Raw genomic sequence first — 22,212 nt, 5'->3', positions numbered from 1 at the left:
CCCTGCTCCCTGTGCAGGAGAAGGAAAGTCTGGCTGTGCAGCCACCTCCCTCTCTTGCTAAAGAAAAGCGAAGAGCTGACAGGCAGGAGTGTGCCTGAGCTGTGAGAGTGTGGGCTGATGACCAGCATTAAGGCATTGACATCTGCATCTATCCAAGTGCTGGAGGAGGAGGAATGCTTTGGCACAGCTGCAGGCTGAAGCTGTTTCCTTGGTCTGACAAGCTCTCTCACATGTCAACCTCCTGCCGGAGCTTCAATTTGCAAAACACTACCATTGTGCCAGGGATTTTAGGGCTATCCTGTGCAGTGTTTCAGTGGCATCATCTGGCACAGCCTTGCGTTTTGCCAAGGAGGTACTAGTTATTTCAGCCAAGTATGGATTGAATGGGGAAGTAAAGGGACTTCTCATCTCCCCTTTGATTCAGACCATGTTCAGGATGAATGTGCCTGATCCCTGAACTTCATCTCTCCTCCTTAAATGGATCCAGCCAAGGCTTCAGCTCTGTGCTTTCACTGGTAGTAGGAAAGGGCAAAGGGTTGACAAAGCACAGCTCCTCCTGGATCTGCTGGCTTCTTGCTGCTGGAACTGTCCAACCAAAGAGCATCTTGCTAGGAGAATCTTTCAAAGCTTTGAGCAATAGAAAACCCTGGAAGATGAGAGTATTGGAGACAAAGGCCAGTTTCAAAAGTGTTGGTTGTGCTTCAAGTTCTTGGCGGGGAACTAAGCTCCATAAACAGCAGCATTTTCATGGATGGTGAGTGGGCACTGAGATGAGTGGGAGCTGCGGGTCTCGAGGACAAAGTGTGAATTGCTGGGGAAAAAATCTACAATTTAGAAAACTGGATGCACCCCTGAGTAGTCTGTGGTTTGGGGCACCATTTTAGCTGAGAGGTATAGATGCAACCCCTGCCCAGCCTGTTGCTGGGGTCAAGACCAGGCTGTATGTGGGTACATCTACTCTATTGCCACCTACCTCTGCTACTCCCCTTACAGCTGCAGTGTGTCCTGTCTCAGCTGGCTGTAATGCTGCCTTCCCTCCAGCTGAGGAAGGATGTGCCCTTGCCTTTTGTCTTCTGGGTCACTGTCCTGCTTATGCCATGCATCCAGGTGGAAGGCGGGCTGGAGACTTCTCTTACTGTGTTTGTTATCAAGCCCCACTGAGGAAGTCAGCTTGGGGAAAGGCCACCAGCAGCATGGGAGCATAAGGGCTGGTTCAGAGGTATTCCAGGAGCTTGTTAGGCACTACATGGCAGAGGCTTACAAAGGGCAGGGTTGTATTAAGAGAAAATGGCTTGCTGTTGCTGTGCTGTTACAGCATGCTGCTGTTAGCACAAAGTGTAGCTGCTGGCCGCACTAGGGCATTATTTGGGTAGCTCAGCCCCCAGCTCTGCTCCTCCCTGCCTGTTCAGCTCAGTCCTCTGCAAAAAACTACCCTTCTGCAGTGCCTGTTCTTCCCTGTAAGGCAAGTTATTCAGCCCTCTCTCAGCTTGTCGCTTCCTCTCACAATCTGCCTTTTAATGTAGCCAGATGGTCTGTACTCGCCCACACTCCACGCAGGCACCTTCAGCTCCCTGCACTTGGATAATGTGCTCGTCTGACCTGCTGGCAGTCAGGTCTGTGAGGAGCCTTTGGGAGATGGTAAACGTTTGTGTGTTGTAGAGAATGGATGTGGGAGGGAGCCTGCAAGTGACAGTTGTCTTCAGACCTGCACCAAGAGCCTGGACAGCCTGGCTTATGTGGGCAGGGAGTGTCTCTGGCCACATCCCTATGAGCTTTCTGTGTGGACAAATTCCCAAAGCTAAAGCTTTGGAGCCTGCTGCTGCACATGGACACCTGACCTGTCCTATGGCCTTCATCTGCAGGGCTTAGTGCTGGTCCTGACCCTGACTTCAGTCTAGTGCCATTCAGCCAACTTCTGACACAATCTGCACCACCAGCTCAGTTGTGCTCATTTTGGATTTGGGTTTACTGGAAATTTTCAGTGCATATATGGGCTTTGCAAATGATCTGATACAAGATAACAGTGAACTGTCCTCTTCCTGCTGTTACTCAAGTGCTTCCTCTACTGCCAAATGCTTTTGGAGAGGGCTTTGCCTATCTTGTTGTGAGGGGGAAGTGATTCCAGCTTCCTGCCTTATGCTGTTGCTAAAACATTCTGTACCTTAACAGTCTTACCCTGTCTGCATTATGCTGCAGGTTAAGGTTGAACAGTGGTAAGAAACTTTAATTTGAATGTCAGCTTATATAAAAAATACAACCTGCCTTTTTCTTGGACTTACGTCTTTTTTTTTTTTTGGAAGCACTGGATCAAGTAAAACAACCCTCACAGACTTGCACAATACACACTTGACACACTACAGTGAAACAGCTTGGGAAATGTCCAAATAACAAGACAACGAGGCTCATAAACTTGGAATTGCCCCTTCCCACCAAAATCAAAGCACTGTGCTTGTGAACTGACCAGTGCTGCAAACAAGGCAGTCCCTTGAAAAAGAATCCAGGTTTTGAATTGTCCCTATGCAATGCAATGATCTGGATCATTAGCAAATATGGTTTGCACAAACATTTCTTCCATCCAAACTTTCCTGGCACAGTTAGCCAAGTTTGCAGCAGTACCCAGCGGTCAGCTGACAGTCAGATCTGTCTGTTCTCTAACCAAGCTGTAACCTTACAGAGTACTGGCAACAGAAAGACACCAGGTTACTGCTTAGGGAAAAGGAGGTTCAGTTCAGTTCTGTGCTTCCTTTGATGGAGAAGGATTCGTTTTAGTGCTGCAGGTCTGTGTGTGGAAATGGCCTTGGCCTTAAACACACTCTGTGCTAGGCTTTGATTACCTTGGCTTCACAGCCACCAGTCAAGACACTTCTACACAGGCTTCAGGACCTTATGAGGAATGACTCGGGGAAGTGAAAAGACAAATTGTCAGATAAGCTTCCATCTATTCTTAGTTTATGTCAACAGTGACTGCAGGGAGCTTCCTTTGGCTGTCACTTGGCAAGCCTTCCCCTTGGACTTGTTTCAGTCAGCAGGCAGGTAGCACTGAACAGAACTGGTCGTTTGTCTCCTTTCCCTCTCATCTGACTCTCTTCTGTCACGTTTGGAAGTTGGGGAGAATTTCAGCTACTCTCCTGCGTAGCTGGTTTCTCCTTTCTTCTCTCTCCCTTTCCTTTTTCATCAATAATGGATACTGCCTCCATGTCTTGAATGCATTCAGCATAAGTCTCCTTAAAGAAATCAGAGACACAAGAAACAAAGTGACAACAGATAGACGTGTACAGATTACAAGGCAGATTACAAGGCAGATAATAAAAAGATTACTTCTATTTGAGGGGGAAACTCCCCTAAAATAGCTGTGGGCTATATTCCTTCTGCTGTTAGTCAGGGCTGGGACATGTTAAGCATCTACATGTCATATCTACATGATATGTCAATCATGCTAGGGAAAATAACACATGGCCCTTTTCTACTCCTCTCCATCAAGAATTTTGCTCCTCCCTCTGACAATTCATTAGCTGCAGTTTGCTTAGTGCTCTGAGGAGGTAAAGGTATTTCTAGAAGAATAAACAAAGCCTCTGAAAAAAGTTTCTTCAGGGAAACTGGAGGCTCATTTGGTCCAAACCAACCCTTTGGGAGCACAGGCAGCTGGGCTCCAATTCTGACCTGATTTTAACCACCCCACTAAAGGTACCGTGCCCTGACTTCCCATACAGATGATAGGAACAAGTCCTGTCTAAAGAATAGTTTGCTAGAACAAGATCTGAACTGCCTTTTACCAGTCAGTGGGGGAAGAGATAATGAGGAACAATGAGTCATTATGCTCCTAATAGGAGGTCATATGTAGAATGAATCCAGTCTCTTCTTGGGTCTGAATTTCTCCTGGTTCCCCCAGTTTGCTGGCTTGTTGCTGTTAAATCATGCACTGTTCCAATCTTACTGACACAGCAAGCTGGAACAGGTTTGCTTTACCACTAAGAGGTGAATTTAATTTAGTCTTTCCTCTAAGGTGCTGCAGATCCTGTTTGGGCTATGTACAGACACAGCCTATTCATGACTGCACGCAGCTAACATGCTTTCATGGGGTGGGAGGTGAACATGCTTCAGTTTTTCTGCTGAACTTCAACAGTAGTATTTTCTTCATGTTAAAATACACTTTATGGGACAAGCAGTGGACTGGGTGTGTCCACCTCCAGTCATGACTGGTAGAACTGTCTCTTCCTCGTTCTCATGGCCAAGTCAGGCTGATGACAGCATAAATTGAAAGATTCCTTAAGTAGGATTTATAGTTGATCAACTTTGGATTTGTGAACTAAAACATCTGCTGTGGACAAAACAGTACTGTGTAATTCCTATGCAATCATTTGGCTTGCTATAATTGTACTTAAAGATTTTCTTAAGGCAGCTTTTAGTAGGAGCTGCATGGCTAGCTCTGCTAATCAGCTTAGAAAGTTTCAGCTACTTATCTGCTTTCATTGTATTCTCTTTCAGCAGATTTAAAAGTCCTGTGAAGGGTACCACTACATTTTCTTTTCCAGGTCATGTGGAAAATTAGCATAAACCTCTGCTGATGTTGCCTGTCCATATCACAAAAGCAAAATACCAGTGGTACAGAACCTGTTTCATGTGCTCTTGTGGAGCAGATGATTGACCTGTCAAAAGCAATCCCTAAAATAATCTACAGGGCATATTAAACCTAAGTAAAAAGAACTGCTGCCAAGGGCATATGCTTACTTGTTACTGTGCTCAGTAGCAATCTTCAGCTTCTCCCATAATGCCCTTTTTTCCTCCATGATAAGATCAAGCCATGCCCAGAAGTACTTCCTCGTGAGGCAGGCTGCATGGAAGGTACTTGCTCTCTCCTCCAGAGTGGAGAGATAATCCTTGTACTAGGGAAGGAGAAACAGGTGAGAATGGCTTTTTTGTTTTTCTCCTCCTCTCTCTCCCCACCTCTGGCCCAATAAACAGAATTAGAGCAGTGCTGAGACTGTGGCAGTGAAGGGCAGCAGGCACAGGAGTGGAGGAAAATCAGCAGGGTGATAGAGTGCAAAGGTGGAGTAGTGTGTAAGAGAAAATTCTATGTGGAAGAGAATGGTGGAGAAGAGCTGAAAGAAGGTTTCTGAAGAAGGGAATAACATTGCTGGAATGGGGACAGTGTAACTCAGCAAAAGCTGTGCTACAGGTGTGTGAAGTGAGGGGTGTGTGGTGAGGGGAAAGCATGGCAGCAGCCAGCTCTCTTGGTGTCATGTCTCCACTGTGGTGCAGGCCAACCTTTAGCCAGTTCCTGAAGCCCCTTCTCAGTAACATGTGGGAATAGAAGTCCTCGGCCCAAGACATCTTCTCCATGAGACTTTGCTGTGTGTTCTGGAGCCAAGTCATCAGGCATTTCCTCTGCAGACCCAAGCAGTGGTGCCTTTGTGCCACCTGAGTGAAGACAACAGCTGGTTATTTGGACTACTGACTACGCAAGTATAAAGGTACAGAAAACTGGGTGCACTAGAAAATCACCTCAGCTTTTTGGGGCCCCCAAAATGCAGATGTCTGACAGCTGGAATAACCCGCCACACAAAGACAGGTCAGCATAAGGACCATACCAAGTGTATCAGGCCACTGCTGTGTCACTTTTAGAGAATACCCTTTTGAATGAGATGCTCATTTAACCTGTTGTGAACGCAGCAAAGACAGCCCCTCTAGCAGTTTAGCCCAACCCAGTCCATAATGCTGACCAGCAGGGTGGACATATGGAGCAGCTTGTATCCCTCTACTTCTTCCTAGCTGGAGGCCTATGTGCGTGTGGTGAAGTACTGGGAGTAGCTCCGGTTCCAGGGACTTAAATGGAAGCTTGCCAGCTTAGCCTTGGACTCTGGCTAAATCTTCAGGATACAGCTGAGCATTATTAGCATACCCCTGATAAGGCAAGTGTGGAAAGGTTTCATTACCAATACTCATGCACCAAGGTCTCAGAAGCTCCCACTTGCTGTTCTGCACTGAAGGATATGGCCAGAAGAGAACAGATTGCTGGATTTTCACCTGTAGTGTCCTGCCACTAGCAGTGGCCAACTTTGCACCAGCAGCAACTCCAGAGAGAGGGAAAGCCCTGATGATAGGTTGGGGTTAATTACTGTAACTACAGTGGCTTGGTAGTGTCTCACTGATTAGCTTGGCTGTGGAGTAAGGGAACAGGCTCATGTCATATAACTCCAATATATTATTTTGGCTGTATTACATCAACTCACCCTGTTATTAGCATCAACTCATATGGCAGTTAGTACTCCAGACAAGTTGAGGCTAACAAAATGACTTCTCAATAAATTGAAATGCTTTCCTTTCTCTGTCTTTTTGGTTCCTGTTCAATCAGCTATTAATGAGGATGCCACCCTTGTGGTTTTTTAATGACTTTTCATGATTATTGTCTGATGGGCTGATTCAAAAAGCTAATATAGGGCAGGGTGTGCAGGGATAATTTTTGCTTTTTCCATCTCTACCTGGCTTAAAAGCCTATTAAGGCTTCTGCTAAGTGCTGCATCTAGGAAACAGCCTTTTCTCCTTCCTTCCATGGTAGCAGTAATTTCCTTTATCCTTACCACGAGGTTTTCCTTGGTTTGCTCCCTCAGCCTTTTCCATGGCACTATTCCCAGCTTTCTGAGGAGGACTTTCTCATAGTGATCTTTAGCCTTTTTCTGGAGCTGCTGCTCTTTCTCCAGTCTCCTCTGCTTCTCCAGTTCTTTCTGGAATACAAAATGCAGTAGTTTTAATTCCCTCAGGATGAACAGGATGTTAAACAATTACAATATATTATCATATTGGAGCTGGAGGTTCTGACCTGACAGGAAATGTGAATCTGCATCATCTTTAGCAGTGCAGACCAGACATGACCTCATGTACTAGAACCTGTGTTTGAAAGCAAACTGTCTTGAAAATTCTCCTGGGAGATGATGGTGTTTCTGGACACTTCCCTGGGCCACCTATCAGCACTGCAGTTTGGTGTTACTGTAGCTGACATGTCATCCGTGGCTACCAGAAATGCTGATGTAGCAGGATCTCCTTTTATGGGCCTCCATCAGTGTGGGGCAGGGTGATCTGGTGAGCCTGGGCAGTGCAGCTTTCTGTGCTTATAAAACTAGATGGAAAACATGACCAAAAACAATTCTGAGTTTATGCATGGACCCTATCACTTAATCTAGCCTTAACAGTAGGGGAAAGATGTGGGCATTGTCTAACTGTACAATATTACATTTGACTGATACTTAGGGATTTAGGTCAAAGATTCTAAAACATTTAATCTAAGTAGAACAGTAGTTGTAGGTCAAATTCCTGTAGGATTTAAAATGTGCTATTTGAGTTATTGGGACAGCTCATTTCCAAGTAACAATAATGAAGTGCGGCTATTCCTAGGCTAGCTCCAAGGAGAGGGTGCTTCTACTCTTCAGGTGGAAAGTTGCCCTTGATATAACTGTCAGGCTTGTTTACTTTTAAACCGTGTGTTTGTGACTGGCATCATTGTGTACACTGGAGACGGGACACGAGTGAAAGGAGCAGTTTGAAAGCAGACTGAACATGCTGCTACTGTGTGCACTTATGTGGCTGTAGCTCAGCAGAGTATGTCCACCAGCTGGGACCTCTGGTCCTCCTGACAAGACAGTATGTATTTCACAGAGTGTTTTTTACACAGCCCTTCCCCTACCATTGCCAAAAAGGGGTAAGGTGATGAGTCTATACAGTGGGTGCTGTGCTGTGGAACTCTGCTTTACCAATGAAGACCTTCAGTTCATGTTACTCTGGCTGCTGAATACTAGTGGGTAATGGCTCTTCTCCCCTATCCCTGCTAAAGCAAGAGAAACAGGTAAGGTGTTTGATCACCAGCTTCTGCTGCCTTCTCTCCTCCCGTCGTTTTTCCCGCTGAGCTTCCTTTTCCTCGGCCTCCTTCCTCTGTCGTGCTTCTTCTTCAGCCTTCATCTGGGCCTTGAAATGGAGAAAGGTCAAATTTAATTTGACTTGATCTTTACAGTGAACAGACCTCTAAGCTTTCCTAGTACTCCTCTACTATTGATCAGCACCTGAAACCTCAGAAGGAAGCAGACTTTGTCATATATTAGACATGATCTGTGCTCAACAATGACCTGCAGAAGGGAGAGGAAGGAGAGATTGTTCTTTTTACTACCTATATATACCTCTCTCTATATATATACATATCTTTATAATATCTGTAAATCTTTACCATTCTTTGCCCTAAGTTATAGTATTTGCCCCCTCTTCCCCTTAAAGAATCTAAACCATACACCAAATAATTTTTGATAACCTGATTACTGAAGTCAGTTCGGAATCCCTGGCCTCTGTTCTTAAGTTTCATTTCTACATGCAAAGCAGGATTTACAGGTACCCAAACATTTCCCAAACACTGAAAATCAAAGTTTTAAGGGAGGCTGCTTCTAGAATTGCAACTTGAAGTGTCTGCCCATGTTATGGCATATCCATAGCCATATGCAAAAGCAGCAATAACTTCTTCTTCTGATGTGTGATGGACATGTGCTTTCTCAACAAACTATAAAACTCCTGCTTTGGATAAAGGGCCTTTTCTTGGTCCCTGACTCTGGGGTCAAATCAGCATTTCTTATAACTAGAATGGTGTGAAAGACACATTATTTCATTTTTCCACTTCCCTTACCAATTTTTCCTCTGCTCTTCGTTGTTTGGCTTCCTCTACTTTCCTCCTCTGTTCTGCCCGCTGAATTGCTCTCTGCTCCATACCTGCAGAAACAGAGGACATAAGGTGTGGTGGAAATGAGCTGTAGGACAATGGCAGAAGTTTGGTGAATAAGGATGACCACATCACTCTACTGCCAGCCCCCATTGCCTTAGCAATGCCAGCACAAAGGGACTTGCTTTCTGCTGCCTCTTGTGGCAGTGTCATGAACAAGGAACCTACAAATGCTTGTCCGATGACTCAGGACTACCGCAATTACATTCACTCCACCCTCCTTGGTTGACAGTCACAGCCATGAGGCTCAGACAGGAAAGAAGCTTTGTTCAGAGGGTTTGTCCCTGTCTTTCCTGATTGAGGGCTGAGGCTCAGGGCACATGATTTAGCAGCCATTGCTCTGAGGTCTCCAGTAAGTTCTAACTGCTTATGTAAAGAGCAATTTCGTGATAGAAAGCATCCTTGTCACAGTGACACACAGGTACTTGGTCCTGCTAGTTACTAACTACTTCTTAATGCTTCTTTTGGGAGATTAATTGCAATGCAATGATCCTGCTGGCCATCAGCAGAAGTGTTACAGTGCTGATGTGACCACAGAAAACCCGTGCTTGCTTCCCCTGCAGTCACAAACAAAGCACAGGATGGAGCAATCAATAACTGAGGGGCATCAAAGTGTTTTGACAATAGGTTTCCTCAGATACTTTTCTCCTCTCAGCTGTCCCAAGATTCTCTGTCAAGGAAAATTGTCTAGTGAAAACTTATTCACTGAAGTTTTCTGGATCTTTAAACTAAAGCACTTGAGTGCTTTGAAAAATATGCTTACTGTCTTTAAGGTGTACAGAGTTCAGGCAAATCAGAGTGAGTGATGGCTTGGACTAGGTAGCATTGGAGCTCAACACAGGCAATGAAAGACAACTATTAATGCCCAACTACCAGCTCTGGTGATCCCAAAACTGTTGAAACATTAGAAGAATCATATTCCAGACAACCTTTAATGCAGACCATGACTACCTCTCACTGATATGGAAGAACTTGACCTAGAGAACCCAACCTTAATATAGTGCATGAAAAGGCTGTGTTGTATGTTCACTGTGTATATGCTGTTCCAGTGTGGCCAGAGAAATGGAGATACCTCACAAAAGGAAGGGATCCAGAGCTCCTTCCCCAGCCTGGCTACTGTTGTCTCAGACAACCTTGGGTAGGCACTTAATTCCCTTTGAAATCTCAACACCCTGTCAGAGTTACATGAAAATGACTGGCCAGTTTAAGCATTATTTGGATGTGTAATGAAGGGAAAGAGACTGATGGCAAAAAAACTTGTAGAGCTTCTATCCCTGGGTCTTGTCACACCAGAAATGATCACAAGTGTTAGGACTAACTGTTACAACAGTTTATTAAGTGTGGACATGAGGGGCTTGCAGTGGCCCAAGTTTTACAGGTACTTGACTTGGGCACGAATACAGCTCACCCCGTCACAGTACTGGTCAGGTTGGGAAAGAGAGCACCAAGTTTTACTTGCATACTATCATTAACCAGCAAAGCTAAGGAAAAAAAAGAAAGACATTTTGAGACAAACTTCTGAGAAAAGTGGTCTAGAATGGCTTTTGCTATCCAGAACAATACCTTTCAGTATGGGATGAGTTGAGGTCAGCTGGCTGGAGGGCTTCCTGCCTTGCATCACTGCCCCTATGGTTTTTGGCCCCCAAGAATCAGGTGAACTATGAAAGAGAGTTAAGAAATTCATCAGTGAATGTGGTCAAATGATGTCTCACACTTACCACCTATGGCCTTGTAGTTTTTGTTCTCCATTTTGCTGCATTTTCATTGTGAATCCCTGATACACCTTTCTTCTGCTTGAAATGGGATTAATGACGCATCTTTGTAAAGGAACTGAGTTCCAGGGCAGCTGCATGTTCTGAAATACTGAGAATGATGCTCTCTTTTTTCCTAAGTAAATAAACCCCTGCCATTACTATGTGTGACACTGGTGTTACTGTTTCTGTGTGGATCCTCTATGGATCATGTGGTGTCAAGCCACTGCAAAACAGGGAGAATGACAGAGATCTCTGGCCAGCCTGATGCTACTCTTGAGGCTGTCATAGCTGAGAGGAAGAGCAGATAGCACTAGCATGACCGAAACTTGCCTCACAAATTCTGGCTCAGCTTGAGTGGGAATGAGACATGCTGACTGACCCTGCTTCACTGGGGGCACATACCTCAAAGGGTTTGTATTCTTGCACCTGGATTGTTTTTCCTCTCTGGTTTGAGAAACAGAATTGTTAATCAGCTGGGTTACAGCCGTAGCTTGTGCTGCCTCTTCTTTATCTCTGCTTAGCTTCTGATTTTCCTGCAGCTTAAGGATCAGCTCTTGCTGTTTCTGAAGCTGTTGCCTCTGCTCCTCAATCAAACGTTGCTGGAAGGAGTGACGGTTCTCAAAACAGCTGTCATAAGCAGGAGATGTCTTTGGACCATGTGCCTGAAACCGCTGGAGGACAGTGGCTACTTGATTCCTCTGTACAGCCTGGTCCTGGGCACTCAGGGCTGCATGTTTTACGGTAATCTCCCAGGCAAATCCGTGTTTTCTGCAGAAATCAGACATGTGAACAGCATCCCAACAAGAGTGGTCTCTGGTCTGATCAGGCTCTTTCTGTATGGGGCAAGTTTCAGTTGGCTGAGGGGGGAAAAAAAAGAGAAAAATTTGGCATTGATTAAAACCAAGCACTCTTCTGCCCTTACACAGTGGGTTTTTTAATGCAAATCTAGTGAGATGCCTGAGAAGTAGGGTAATCTCAGCTATGCAATCTTTATTCAATTCCTAGTCAGGCCAGAGGGGCCCCATTATGCACCAAATGGGAGGCTGTGGGAAAGAACTGTTAAGGAGCTGTGTGCCATGCCACCGGGAGGAAAAAATCCTGATCAGGCAAGAGCTTTGGCAGGAATATATCCTGAATATTTTGTTAGGGAGCACAGCTTAGGACAGCTCATTTCTGGGGTATTAGCACACTTCTTTTTGTACTATGTTGTCTCCACTCGGTGCTCAGATGGAGAATAAAGAGACAAAGAGTTATTGAAGTGAATTCTGTAGCTGAACGGTCCCTTTTCAAACGCCAGAGAAGTCTACACGGTGCTGCTTCCTCATGCCTCTTCTCCAGCCTTGGTAAATACCATGAAACAGATGCACAGTGGGGAATGAGGCTGAGCCTTTCCTGACATGGCCATTCTCTGAAGAGACATAAGATACAATGTCTGCTTTTCAGTTCCAAGGTCAAACCCCAAATTCGGTCCTATTCTTCGAGCACAAATTTTACCAGAAGAAAAACGTGGTCTTGCTAGGATAATATATGCAACAAAGGAAATGAACTTTTGCTGACACTTAAGTGAACAAAAAGCTTTACCTGTAACGTGTGTGTGTGAGTTTTCATGCTGAGATTGGGATACTGCTGTAGTACAAGTTTTAGAGACAGAAAGGAAGGTCAGGATCCATCCTGACAAGTGACAATTTAAGCAAGCAACCTCTGATTCTCCTCTCCTACCTCCTTGTGATGTGCATTATCCTAAAACAGCCAGTGACAACCTTTTGTTTCCCCACACTTAAAAGCTGGAGAGCTGCACTGGCATGAAAAAAGCTCATCATGTAGTCAAGTTACCCTTTTTAAGTCTAAGCTGGCATCAAAGATGTAACTAATCGCTCAGTAAAAGTGATCTGGGGGTGGGATGCTCATTGCCACTCACAGTACATGAATGGCTGTTCTCTGGCAGCATTAGAGATTATTTTTAATACTCCTCCATTGTCCATTGCTGCTGATTAGTAGACTTCTCTCCTGAGCAGTTGCAGGCAGGTATTTGGAGGTCACCCTGGCAAAGAGGCCTTACTCTGGGACAATGTACTCTACATTTCAGACCATACAAAAGTCCTGTTAAGAGTCCTGAGATGCCAATAGACAAAACTACATGGGAAGGATTTACCTTGTCTTGCTGCGAAACTTGACCATGGCTTACTTCTGCTGTTCCAGGTGTGTTAACCTCCAGTGGCCTGTCCAGACCACCCTTCCCCACTGACACAGCCTCCAGCAGCTGTGCCATCTTTCTCTTTGTCTCCTCCCTCTTGATCTGCAGCTCTCGCTTTTCCGTCTCTGCTTGGCTCCAGCGCTGCCAGGCCAGGAAGCAGCAGCGCAGGAGCCGTCGCTGGTTATGCTCTGCAGCCAGTTGGTTTTTCCTGAATGAGAAAGTGCTTGTGTTATGACAGGAGTGAGGCTTCTGCCCAGGCACAAAGCCCCATATTTCCTGAGTAATTTTGCCGCTTAACTCTGAAGGCTCTCTGAAGCTGTATAGAGTTCTTCCAAGGAGGAGTGGGAGGGCAGAAAGGATGCCTGCTATTTGGATTTCAGCTTCCCTAGTTCCCATTTTGCAATTTCCTATGTCATACCCTGGGCTGTAGGATAGTTGGCAAGAGAGGTATCATGTTCCATGGCCAGCTGCCTAGGAGAAGTGACAGTGTCTCACCACTGCAAGAGCAAAATTCTCTCAGGAGGATGGGCAATTCATCCAATAGCCTCTTTAATGAAAGGCACTGACCAAGAATGATCTCTGCCATACTACTACTGAAATGGAATTTAGCAACTCCTATTCTTCAGAGTCCAGAGCAAGCCAGGGTGAGATTTCCAGGAAAGATGTCTATGGAGAGAGTGAGACACAGGCTTGTTGGAAAGTGCTAAAGCTGTTGTTTGTATCTGTCCTCCTTTTCATCTGTGCCACAATGCCTCTGGCAGACAGCAGGCAATGTAGCAATTTTCTCCAAAAGCTGCTGTTTCCCTCCTGCTGGCTGACTGACAAGCTCCTTTTACAGTCCCTCATCACTGCTCTGCCCAAATACTGCTGCAGTAGGAGGAATTCCACAGTACAGGGTCACTACCTGTTTTGATCTTGGAGATGAATTTCCAATTGCTGTGTCTCCTGCTCTACTTTCTGGGCCCAAGTATAATTTCTCCAGGCTCGCAGGGCCTTCAGTTGGCATCTCCAGTCAGCAAAGGCTCTGGCTTTTCCCATTTTGATTCTGTGCTCCAGAACAACTTTCAGCCAAGCAGAGAAATGTCGTTGCATGCACTGCATGGGAGAGTTTTAGAAAACCAATAAGCAAGACACAGCCCATCACACAAATGCTGATCCTCCCTGCCTTTCGCTTTATCTGACTTTCCTTTTTGAGATTCTTTGTGGAATCCTCACTTTCAACAATTAACTTGAGGGTAAAAATAGAAGTAATGCAGAGCATGTGCAGGTTTTCTACAAAAAGCAGAAAGGGTCTAGAAAGAGACATCATATCATGGGGCTCTGTGCTTTGCCATGAAATGCACTTAGTTCATCACGTGACAAAATGGGTGAGAAACACAGAATTTTTAGAAGCAGGGAAGATGGTTTCAAAATCTAGAAAATGTCTGAGGCGCTACAGGTTCTTCTGTGAAGAAGTGTTGCTTTTTTAATTGTTTTTTTAACTTACAGAAAAATGAAGACACTTCCTAGAGTGAATTTATGGCATGGCCTCAGCTCATCCGTGTTCCAGTAGGAAGTAAAACCTTTCACCTAGTGTGTAATTGGACTTGCTGCCTTTGGGAATGATTTACATTATCCAGAACAGCAATTTGCTGTCTAATCTACCCCATAATTCTAGCCCTGTCACTGCAGACACTGTTTATTTTGATCCTCCAAGTGGGTCAACTCACAGGACTCTGCTGTTCCCCTTCTGTCATAGTGCCGTGTGTTAATTGCATTCCTCTCACTCACGGAAATCTTCAAATGGAGACTTACAAAAAGTCAGTGCATTAGCTATTTCTTTCTGCTTTAGGAAAGTAATCCAAGTGTCACTATTGCTTAGCTCAGCTAAGCTGTGGCTTTTCACATTATGCCAGTCCTAAATTGTTCTGTGATTTCACAGCTTAGACTCTGCTGGAGAGAGGCTGTACACTGCTTAACAGCAGCCAAGCTCAAATCCAGCAGATGGGCAGATGGAGTGAGCCATGAGGGGAATCACCATAAAATCCATAGCATTCTTCTAGTCAAAAAGTATCTAGATATATAGTCATTAATGATGATGACTGCTCTATTAATTAAAAACATTACATGATGGATGGCATTCATACCTGCATTCAAGAAGTTATTCCCTTTGCTGAAAATGGTCATATAAAAACATTCAGTACAAAGAGATCACTCTTTAATTGCAAGTATTTGATACACCATGTTTAACTCACAGCTGACCATGGTATCAGAACATTGAAGGTAAAAGAAAGAGGTTCCTACTGGGAATTATTAAAGTCTGTACGTTTGCTTCCAAAGAGCTGTTGCAGTAACACAGAATACCCTACTGGCCCCAGCAGGAGTGGATTCCTGAGGAACCTGTTACTGTAGATGTGCTGACATGCTTCAACTCCTGGAGGCACAGCTCAACATTCACCCCAGGCTGCAGCACTTCTCTTTTCTCTCCCTGCTCCTGCACCAGGGTCTGCAAGGCAATCTTTAAAATCCCTTTACACACAAAATAAGTGCTTCCCAGGCCTCTTTTTTTAACACTTTCCCCTTCTACTTCCTTCCTTAAGGGAAAATAAATCTTGCTCTGCTCTCTTGTCTGTATATCTGTGATTCCTTGACTGCAGAAGCCTTTATGTTTGCATCTGTCCTGAGAGCCACATCTTTCTCACAACCCTAAGAGAACATCCCACTGAATGTACTTGAGGCATAGGCATGCTGGGGTTGGACCTCAGGATTTCTTGCTTAGTCTTACAAGATACTTTTTGCCCTATTCTCCTATTTTCCTGTATCAGGAGGTCTTGGAAAAAGTAACGAATTCTGCACAGCCGGGACTTTAACTTCAGTTTTTCAAATGGTAGCTGAGGGCAGGTAACTCAGAGTCTCAGAAAAAGAGGTGATGCTTACTCTCTGCTTACTGGTGTGAATCCTGCACAGCAACTCCTGAGCCTTTCTCTGTTTCTCCTCTTCTTGTTCTTTCCTCAGGACCAGGGGTAGTGAAACAGCAACAGGTACCTCCTGGGTTGACAGCTTTTCCCTCTTTCCCTCCCTGGAAAGTGAACAAACATACAGATGTAATACAGTTATATACAATCTAATACATTCTTTTTTCAGTCAATCCTAAGACAATCACCTCTACAGCTTAGAAAGTTGCTTACTATTTAACTTGGCCTTCTTAAAAACCAACTCTGTAATCGTGTGGGGTCCCAGAGGTTAAACAGTCTGACCATTTCCAAAATATAGCAGGCAGAAGGAAAGAGTAAAGAACTTTCAGTAACGAACAAAAGCACTTACATGAGAAGATTTAGGATCTCAGGGCTGCCTAAGTAAATAAATGGCATCCCTGAAACTAACATCTTTATGACAATCCAAGCTCAGCAAAAGGAAAAAATTATGTCTCTGCAGAATTCTCAGCCAAAAATACTCTTGATTCTCTCATAGCAATAGGAAGTATTGCAAGTGCCAGACTTTCAACACAGAGTGGTTTTTTTTCCCTTATTTTTTTCTGTGTACTGGGTTCATGATGCATTAGACACTAACAAGGTTGCATGTGGTCACAGAGTTGATGGAGAGAATACATGGTGGTGCAAACACACTCCTACTTTGTGATTCAGTGCATACACTGGTAATGGCTGAGGGGAGGCAAACAGGATCTTTAGCCCATCCTCCCACTCATGATAAACTCTGCCACTGATGTTGGTAACAAAGGACTAAAAGCTTTTGGGAGAAATCAGAGACAGAGGAATAACAGCTGTTTCCTTTGGGACCACCACTCCTCTTACATTTAACAAAAGGAGCTGACAAGTGTTCTTCATTTTATCATGCCTCCCTCTCCTTCTTACATTTTCCATGCCTTTCCCATGGTGTGCCTCTTCTCAGCCATTTTCTTTCGCAGCTTCACCATTTCCCTCTGGATCTCCTCCTCCTCCTTCTTGGCCTGCAGAGCCTTCTTTCTATCCTCCTCCTGTACTCGGAGCTTGGCCTCAGACAGAAGTGCTTTCTTCAGGGACTCTTCCTGTCTCTGAAGCTCTAATGCCTTCTGATGCCTTATTCGGTTTTCTTTCACCTGGGAAGGAGGAAACCGACAAAAGTTAAAGCAAACACCAAAGGCTGAAGAATTTGAAGTTGATAGTACACTGACAGGATGGGTCATAATCCACCTTTCACATGAAGGAAGCACCCTATCTGTGGCTGGCACTGACTGGAGATACTGCTCTCAGACCAGAAAGCACTCCAGTAAGGAGAGTGAAATTAAACCAGTATCACTTGATGGGAGGAAACTGAGAACCGACTGCTGTGACAGCTTTTCCTGTCAATGCTCAGAGAGGGGGTGCAAGCTACTGTTGAATGGCTCATGTGCACGTGGAAATGCAGTAATGTTTCAGCTGAACTGTGGAAGAGCATTCTTGGGTATTTGCCTCCAAGTCAGAGATTATTGCAGGCTGGGAGAGAATACTGGGCAGGTATCACTGAGCATTTACTCTAATCCTATAATCCTCCATTCTATTCCTTTTAACTGTGCTGCCTTGTCTGCTCACCTGCTTGTGTCTGAGCTCCATGATTATTCGTGGATCTGCAACTTTTTGTTTTTCCCTGATGTCTTCAAGTCTAAGGAGTTTCACTATACCACAGTTCACAGCTTCACTCTGCAAAAGATGCTGTAGGTATTTCTGGACAGAAGAACTTTCCATTTCACGTTCCAGATAGCTGCACAAGTCTGAAATGAGGAGTTCAGATTATCTCAGGCTAGTCTGAAATGAAAAAACCCCTCTGTCTCAGATCACAAAGCCTAATGTAATTAAAGGGATCACTTCCCCAGACTGTGAATGCATTTCTGATGAATGTGGACACACTGACTGCACTCCATTTATCCTGAGTCTTAATCAGTCTCCCACTGAACAATGTTTCATCCATTTTTCACTGCCTTGCCTCTGAGCATCTCAAACAGCCTCAAAAATACCCATTCAAAAAATAAATAAAATAATTTCTTTTACAAAGGGTGACATTCAATGTTTATGAGGTGCATTTGTGCAGCCTAACAGCAAGCTGCTCTAAGGGCTTGGGGAGAAAACCCCCCCCATTTAATCTTGTTTCTACCAAGTCCACTACCCTGGCCTCAAAACAACTTTTACCTCAGTCTGACAAGCCATGAGACCTGGAGCCCTTCCTCAGAACATTCTTAGAGAGGAAACCAGGAACTGCTTTGCAGTGCTCTCACCATCAAACTGCTCATACTTTGGAGGGGCTGCACAAGGCTCTTCCAGGAGGACAGAGTCAACTTCACCTTCTCCATCACTCAGATCCAGTTGCAGTTTGGACTTCATCCAGTTACTAAGCAGCTCTTGGGCTATCATGAAGAAAGAGATTGATGACTTCACTTGCTTAAAAAATATATGGGTAAGCATAAACTAACAAGACTCTGTCTCTGGGACAGTCATATCACATGCTGGGAATGACTGAAAGCTGATCTGCAACACAAAATAGAACAATGCTAATAGTTCTGCTCTCATCTTGATCTATAAAAGAACAGGAAGAGAAGGTAGCAAACTTTTGCCCTCTCACATATATCACATAGGAATTCTTGTCCATTTTCCTACAGGATTCTGCGGACATTTAGATCACTTGTGTGATTATTACAGCATTTATCAGGAAGATGGAATTCACATGAGCTAATTCATAACTCAGATAGCTTTCACATGTTTTATCACTGCACTTGCAGACACTTAGATATTTTCCACATGTACAGCCAAGGCTGGAATATGTTAAATATGAAAGAACCACTGTTTGGCTTCATGTGTACAAGTTAACCTTTGCAAGTACCACAGCTCCAGGAACAACTGGCGAGTCTAGACTGCAATTCTGTCAGGTGGCAAACTTTGCCTGGGACCACCTGTACTCAGAATCAAGACTGCAACTACAGGTGCATACCCATGATGGATGTGGTACTCCTCAGTGAGCTCAAATGCCTAATGAACAACTGAGTATAAAATCCTCCCATGGACTATTTGCATCTCCACTATTCTGCAGAAAAACACAAAATTCCTTTTTCAGAGTTCCTACTCAAAAGCAAGGACAGCTAATATGTCTGCTGCCTCAACAAACCACCTGGCCTTTCTGCATGAGTAGCCAAGCTGTTCCTGAAGCAGCTCCTGGCAGTTCTCTTTCTTTGCAAAGTGGGCTGTATGTAGTTAACACCCTTACATACTCTAATAATGTACTTCAGATAAAAGAATTTCAGTTGAGCTAGGAACAATCCCAGGTGATTGGTACCTATAAAAAAGAAAACCCTAGCAGAGAAAGACAAACAAAAATAATAAACATGAGGAAAGCAAGCAACCTTTCCACCAAAGGAAAAGACAGAGCTTTTCACCAAAGCAAAGGCAGCTCCTTTGGAGCCACTATGCTGTATAATGCATTCAGACAGTGCACTGTAAGAAGACAGGTGTATGTAGTTGAATCCTTGATGATTGCAGGTGAAAAAGCTGACTTCCTGTAGTGAAGTGGATGCTCTTAAGGTGTGTCAGTGTTTTGTTCTGTAAGGCTGACTTTTGACCCTTAAAAGAGTGGTTAACTCAGTTTTAAAATCCTGTCTCCTACCAGCATTTTACACTGCACATGTACTTTTAGCACTGACGGGAGATAATTTTCCTCCTTTTTGTTTTTCAAATCTACCACAGCTTTATTTTCAGAATTCAGGAAGTACTTCTGGCTGCAGGCATTACAAAAGGAATATTTAGCTAATTAGTGAGGAAAATGTTGCATGGGAATCAAAGCAAAACCACACAATCATTCATAGATGTGGAAGTTACACCGAGCAACTCCATTTCCACATTTGGCCTGCTATCAAAAATATGTCAGGTAATTTCACCTGATTTCCTATAGTCCACTAACTTGTATTTGACCATACAGTGCGTCTTCAGGGAAAGTATTTATCCTTGTCTTTGACCTGGTATCTCCAGGAGACAGACTTTATCCTTCTCTTAAATATGCTATTTAAGATCTACCTAAACTCCAGCAATTGATCTTTCTTATGCCTTTCTCCATTACATGAAAGACATCTTACTATGAACTGTTTCTTATGATCTCAAGCTTTGCAAGAGCCTGTTCAGACCAGAACCACAAAGCTGGATCAAGAAGAGTTCATTTTAGCCAGCTTGTGGCAAGCAGAATTTCAGCTCACCTTCCTCACAGGCCTCATCATGATCTTGCAGCTGCTCCATGGCTTCCAAACTTGTTACAGGACCCCAGGGCTCTTGTGGATAGCTTGACTTTCAACAAGAAAAAGGCGCAGAGACAGCTTGGTCCACTCTCTTTAAATTAAAGAAAGGAAACATTTCTAAGGATTGCTGGAAGTTATTTTGACAATTCCCATATCCACATTTCTTCTCCAGAGACAGCAAACATCAGTGGGAATGTAACACAAGACAGCATGGCTGTTGTAAGAAATAGATTTCTTTGGAAACACATTTTCTGACTGCTCAAATGACTGGATAAATTTGACTTAAAAGTCATTAGGCAATAAATACTTCTTTGGCAATTAGTGCCAATCATAGAGGTTGGAGAACACATAGGGAAAATGCAAACACCCAGCCCCTGGCGACTGGATGGAGACTTGCTGAGCTGGTCCCCAGCAACAGCAACTATGAAATTTGATACCAGCTTTTTGTCATAGCCAGGCTGGTCACTGTGTAAATAGTCAGAGAGACTTCCTGTTCAGTATTCATCTCTCTGAGATGTAGATGGTCCTGACATGTCACTGTTTTCACATGTAACACCTGTACCCTGGACAGTCCATACTTCTGCAGAACTCCTTCCCTTTGTGCAGCTGCCAGAGGCCTGGGGTGCTGCCTGAGGAGGCAGATGCACATTCCTACTGCCAGGCTGAGGGTGGGAGCATGGATGTGCCCAAGAACGGGAAACAAAGGGAAGTTCACCTTAGAAATCACTTTCTTTGATGTCAGGTGGTTGTAGATGCAGGAGATGGTGCCTTGGGGTAAATCTCTTGTATTACTTGCCCATACACTGTGCAGTACTGCTCAACAGCAAGTTTTGTGTGACCTGTAAGATTTTTGCATATCAACAAGATACCTTACTTTCACAGAGTTTGGGTTGGAAGGGACCTTTAAAGGTCATCTAGTCCAACCTCCTCGCCATGGGCATGGACATCTTTGATAACACCAAGCTGGACGGGGATGTTGCTCTACTTTCGGATAGGAAGGCTCTGCAGAGGGATCAGGACAGGCTGGATCGATGGGCTGAGGCCAATTGTATGAAGTGCAACAAGTCCAAATGCTAAGTCTTGCACTTGGGTCACAACAACCCCAGACATCACTACAGGCTTGGGGAAGAGTGGTTGAAAGCAGCTCAGCAGAAAAGGATGCGGGGATGCTACTTGACAGATAGTTGTGTGCCCAGGTGGCCAAGAAGGCCAATGGCTTGTATTAAAAATACTGTGGGCAGCAGGACCAGGGCAGTGGTGAGGCCACATCTCAAGTCCTGTGTCCAGTTCTGGACCTCTAAATTCAAGAAAGGCACTGAGGTGCCTGGAGCATAACAAATGACAGGATAAGAAGGAATAGCCCCAAGCTGTGCTATGGGAGATGTAGATTGGATATTAGGAAAAATCTCTTCACTGAAAGGGAGGTGAGGCATTGGAACTGGCTGCCCAGGGAAGTGGTTGAGTCACCATCCCTGGAGGAGTTCAAAAACCGTGTGGATGTGGCACCTGGGAACGTGGTTTAGCCGTGAACACGGTGGCAGTGAATTCATGGTTGGACTCCATGACCTTAGAGGTCTTTTACAACATTCACGATCCTGTGATTTCCAGCCACGTCAGGATGCACAGTGCTCCGTCCAGCCTGGCACCGACTGCCACCGCCCAAGCCACCCCACCTCGATCCAGTTCCGAGCCACCAGATCCAAACCTCGGCAGGGAAATACAAAACACAGCAGCGCTCCAACCACCCTCCTTCCCGAACCCGAGAGTAAACGCTGCAACTTCGGCGCCGCTCGCTCAGGTCCTGTGCGACCTTCCAGCCCCGCGACCCGACCCTGGCCCTGCCGGCCCCGACCTTTTGGCCCTGCCGGCCCCGACCCTGGCCCTGCCGGCCCCGACCCTGGCCCTGCCGGCCCCGACCCTGGCGCTGCCGAGCCCCGACCCTGGCGCTGCCGAGCCCCGACCATGGCGCTGCCGAGCCTCAGGGGTACCTCGGGCCCGTCCCGAGCCCCTAACCTGCGGGAGGGCGGAGGCGGTGCCGGGCAGCCTCTCCATTCCCGCCGGGCAGCGCCTCCCAACCCGCCGAGCCGCCTCTCCCCTCCCGCCGGGTACCTCCCTCCCCTCCCCCCGGCCAGCGCCTCCCCTCTTGCCAGGCAGCGCCTCCCCTCCTGCCCGGCAGCACCTCCCTCCCCGCCGGGCAGCCTCTCCAATCCCGCCGGGCAGCGCCTCCACCCTCCGGGCACCACCTCCCCTCCCGCCGAGAAGCGCCTCCCTTCTCGCCGGGCAG

At 45.4% G+C, this 22,212-nt stretch overlaps 1 protein-coding gene across 4 annotated transcripts; it reads right to left on the bottom strand.

Moving 5' to 3' along the window:
- Positions 1-2,006: 2,006 nt before the first annotated feature.
- CCDC191 (coiled-coil domain containing 191) lies at positions 2,007-22,163 on the bottom strand. 4 transcript variants are annotated; one of them, XM_071560610.1, is made up of 17 exons: positions 22,108-22,163; positions 20,644-20,767; positions 19,890-20,019; positions 17,928-18,056; positions 17,248-17,426; positions 16,552-16,775; positions 15,617-15,758; positions 13,605-13,795; positions 12,659-12,908; positions 10,909-11,363; positions 10,316-10,410; positions 8,660-8,742; positions 7,855-7,956; positions 6,579-6,722; positions 5,266-5,418; positions 4,729-4,883; positions 2,007-3,224 (listed from the first exon to the last, which is right to left on the bottom strand). In XM_071560610.1, exons 3-17 carry the CDS (start codon positions 19,927-19,929, stop codon positions 3,092-3,094), a joined length of 2,475 nt encoding a protein of 824 aa, XP_071416711.1. In that variant the 5' UTR covers positions 19,930-20,019; positions 20,644-20,767; positions 22,108-22,163; the 3' UTR covers positions 2,007-3,091. The 4 variants fall into 4 exon arrangements, with proteins under 4 accessions (XP_071416711.1, XP_071416701.1, XP_071416692.1 ...); XM_071560600.1 differs by lacking the exon at positions 22,108-22,163 and adding an exon at positions 21,942-21,993; XM_071560591.1 differs by lacking the exons at positions 20,644-20,767; positions 22,108-22,163 and adding an exon at positions 21,942-22,024.
- Positions 22,164-22,212: the final 49 nt, after the last annotated feature.

The sequence above is a fragment of the Pithys albifrons genome, chromosome 1, assembly GCF_047495875.1.
Source record: "Pithys albifrons albifrons isolate INPA30051 chromosome 1, PitAlb_v1, whole genome shotgun sequence".
NCBI classification, from domain to species: Eukaryota; Metazoa; Chordata; class Aves; order Passeriformes; family Thamnophilidae; genus Pithys; species Pithys albifrons.
The sequence above is the reverse complement of the archived record's forward strand: the minus strand, read 5'-3'. Positions and strand labels throughout refer to the sequence as shown.

Bases quoted from the DNA above. Each gene is read 5' to 3' on its own strand.
- CCDC191 (XM_071560610.1), bottom strand. From the start codon at position 19,929: ATGGAGCAGCTGCAAGATCATGATGAGGCCTGTGAGGAAG. The intron at 15,759-16,551 runs GTAAGAAGGAGA...TTCACTTTCCAG, and splicing joins ATGGGAAAGGCATGGAAAAT to GGAGGGAAAGAGGGAAAAGC. The intron at 8,743-10,315 runs GTATTGTTCTGG...CTGTTTCTGCAG, and splicing joins AACTCATCCCATACTGAAAG to GTATGGAGCAGAGAGCAATT.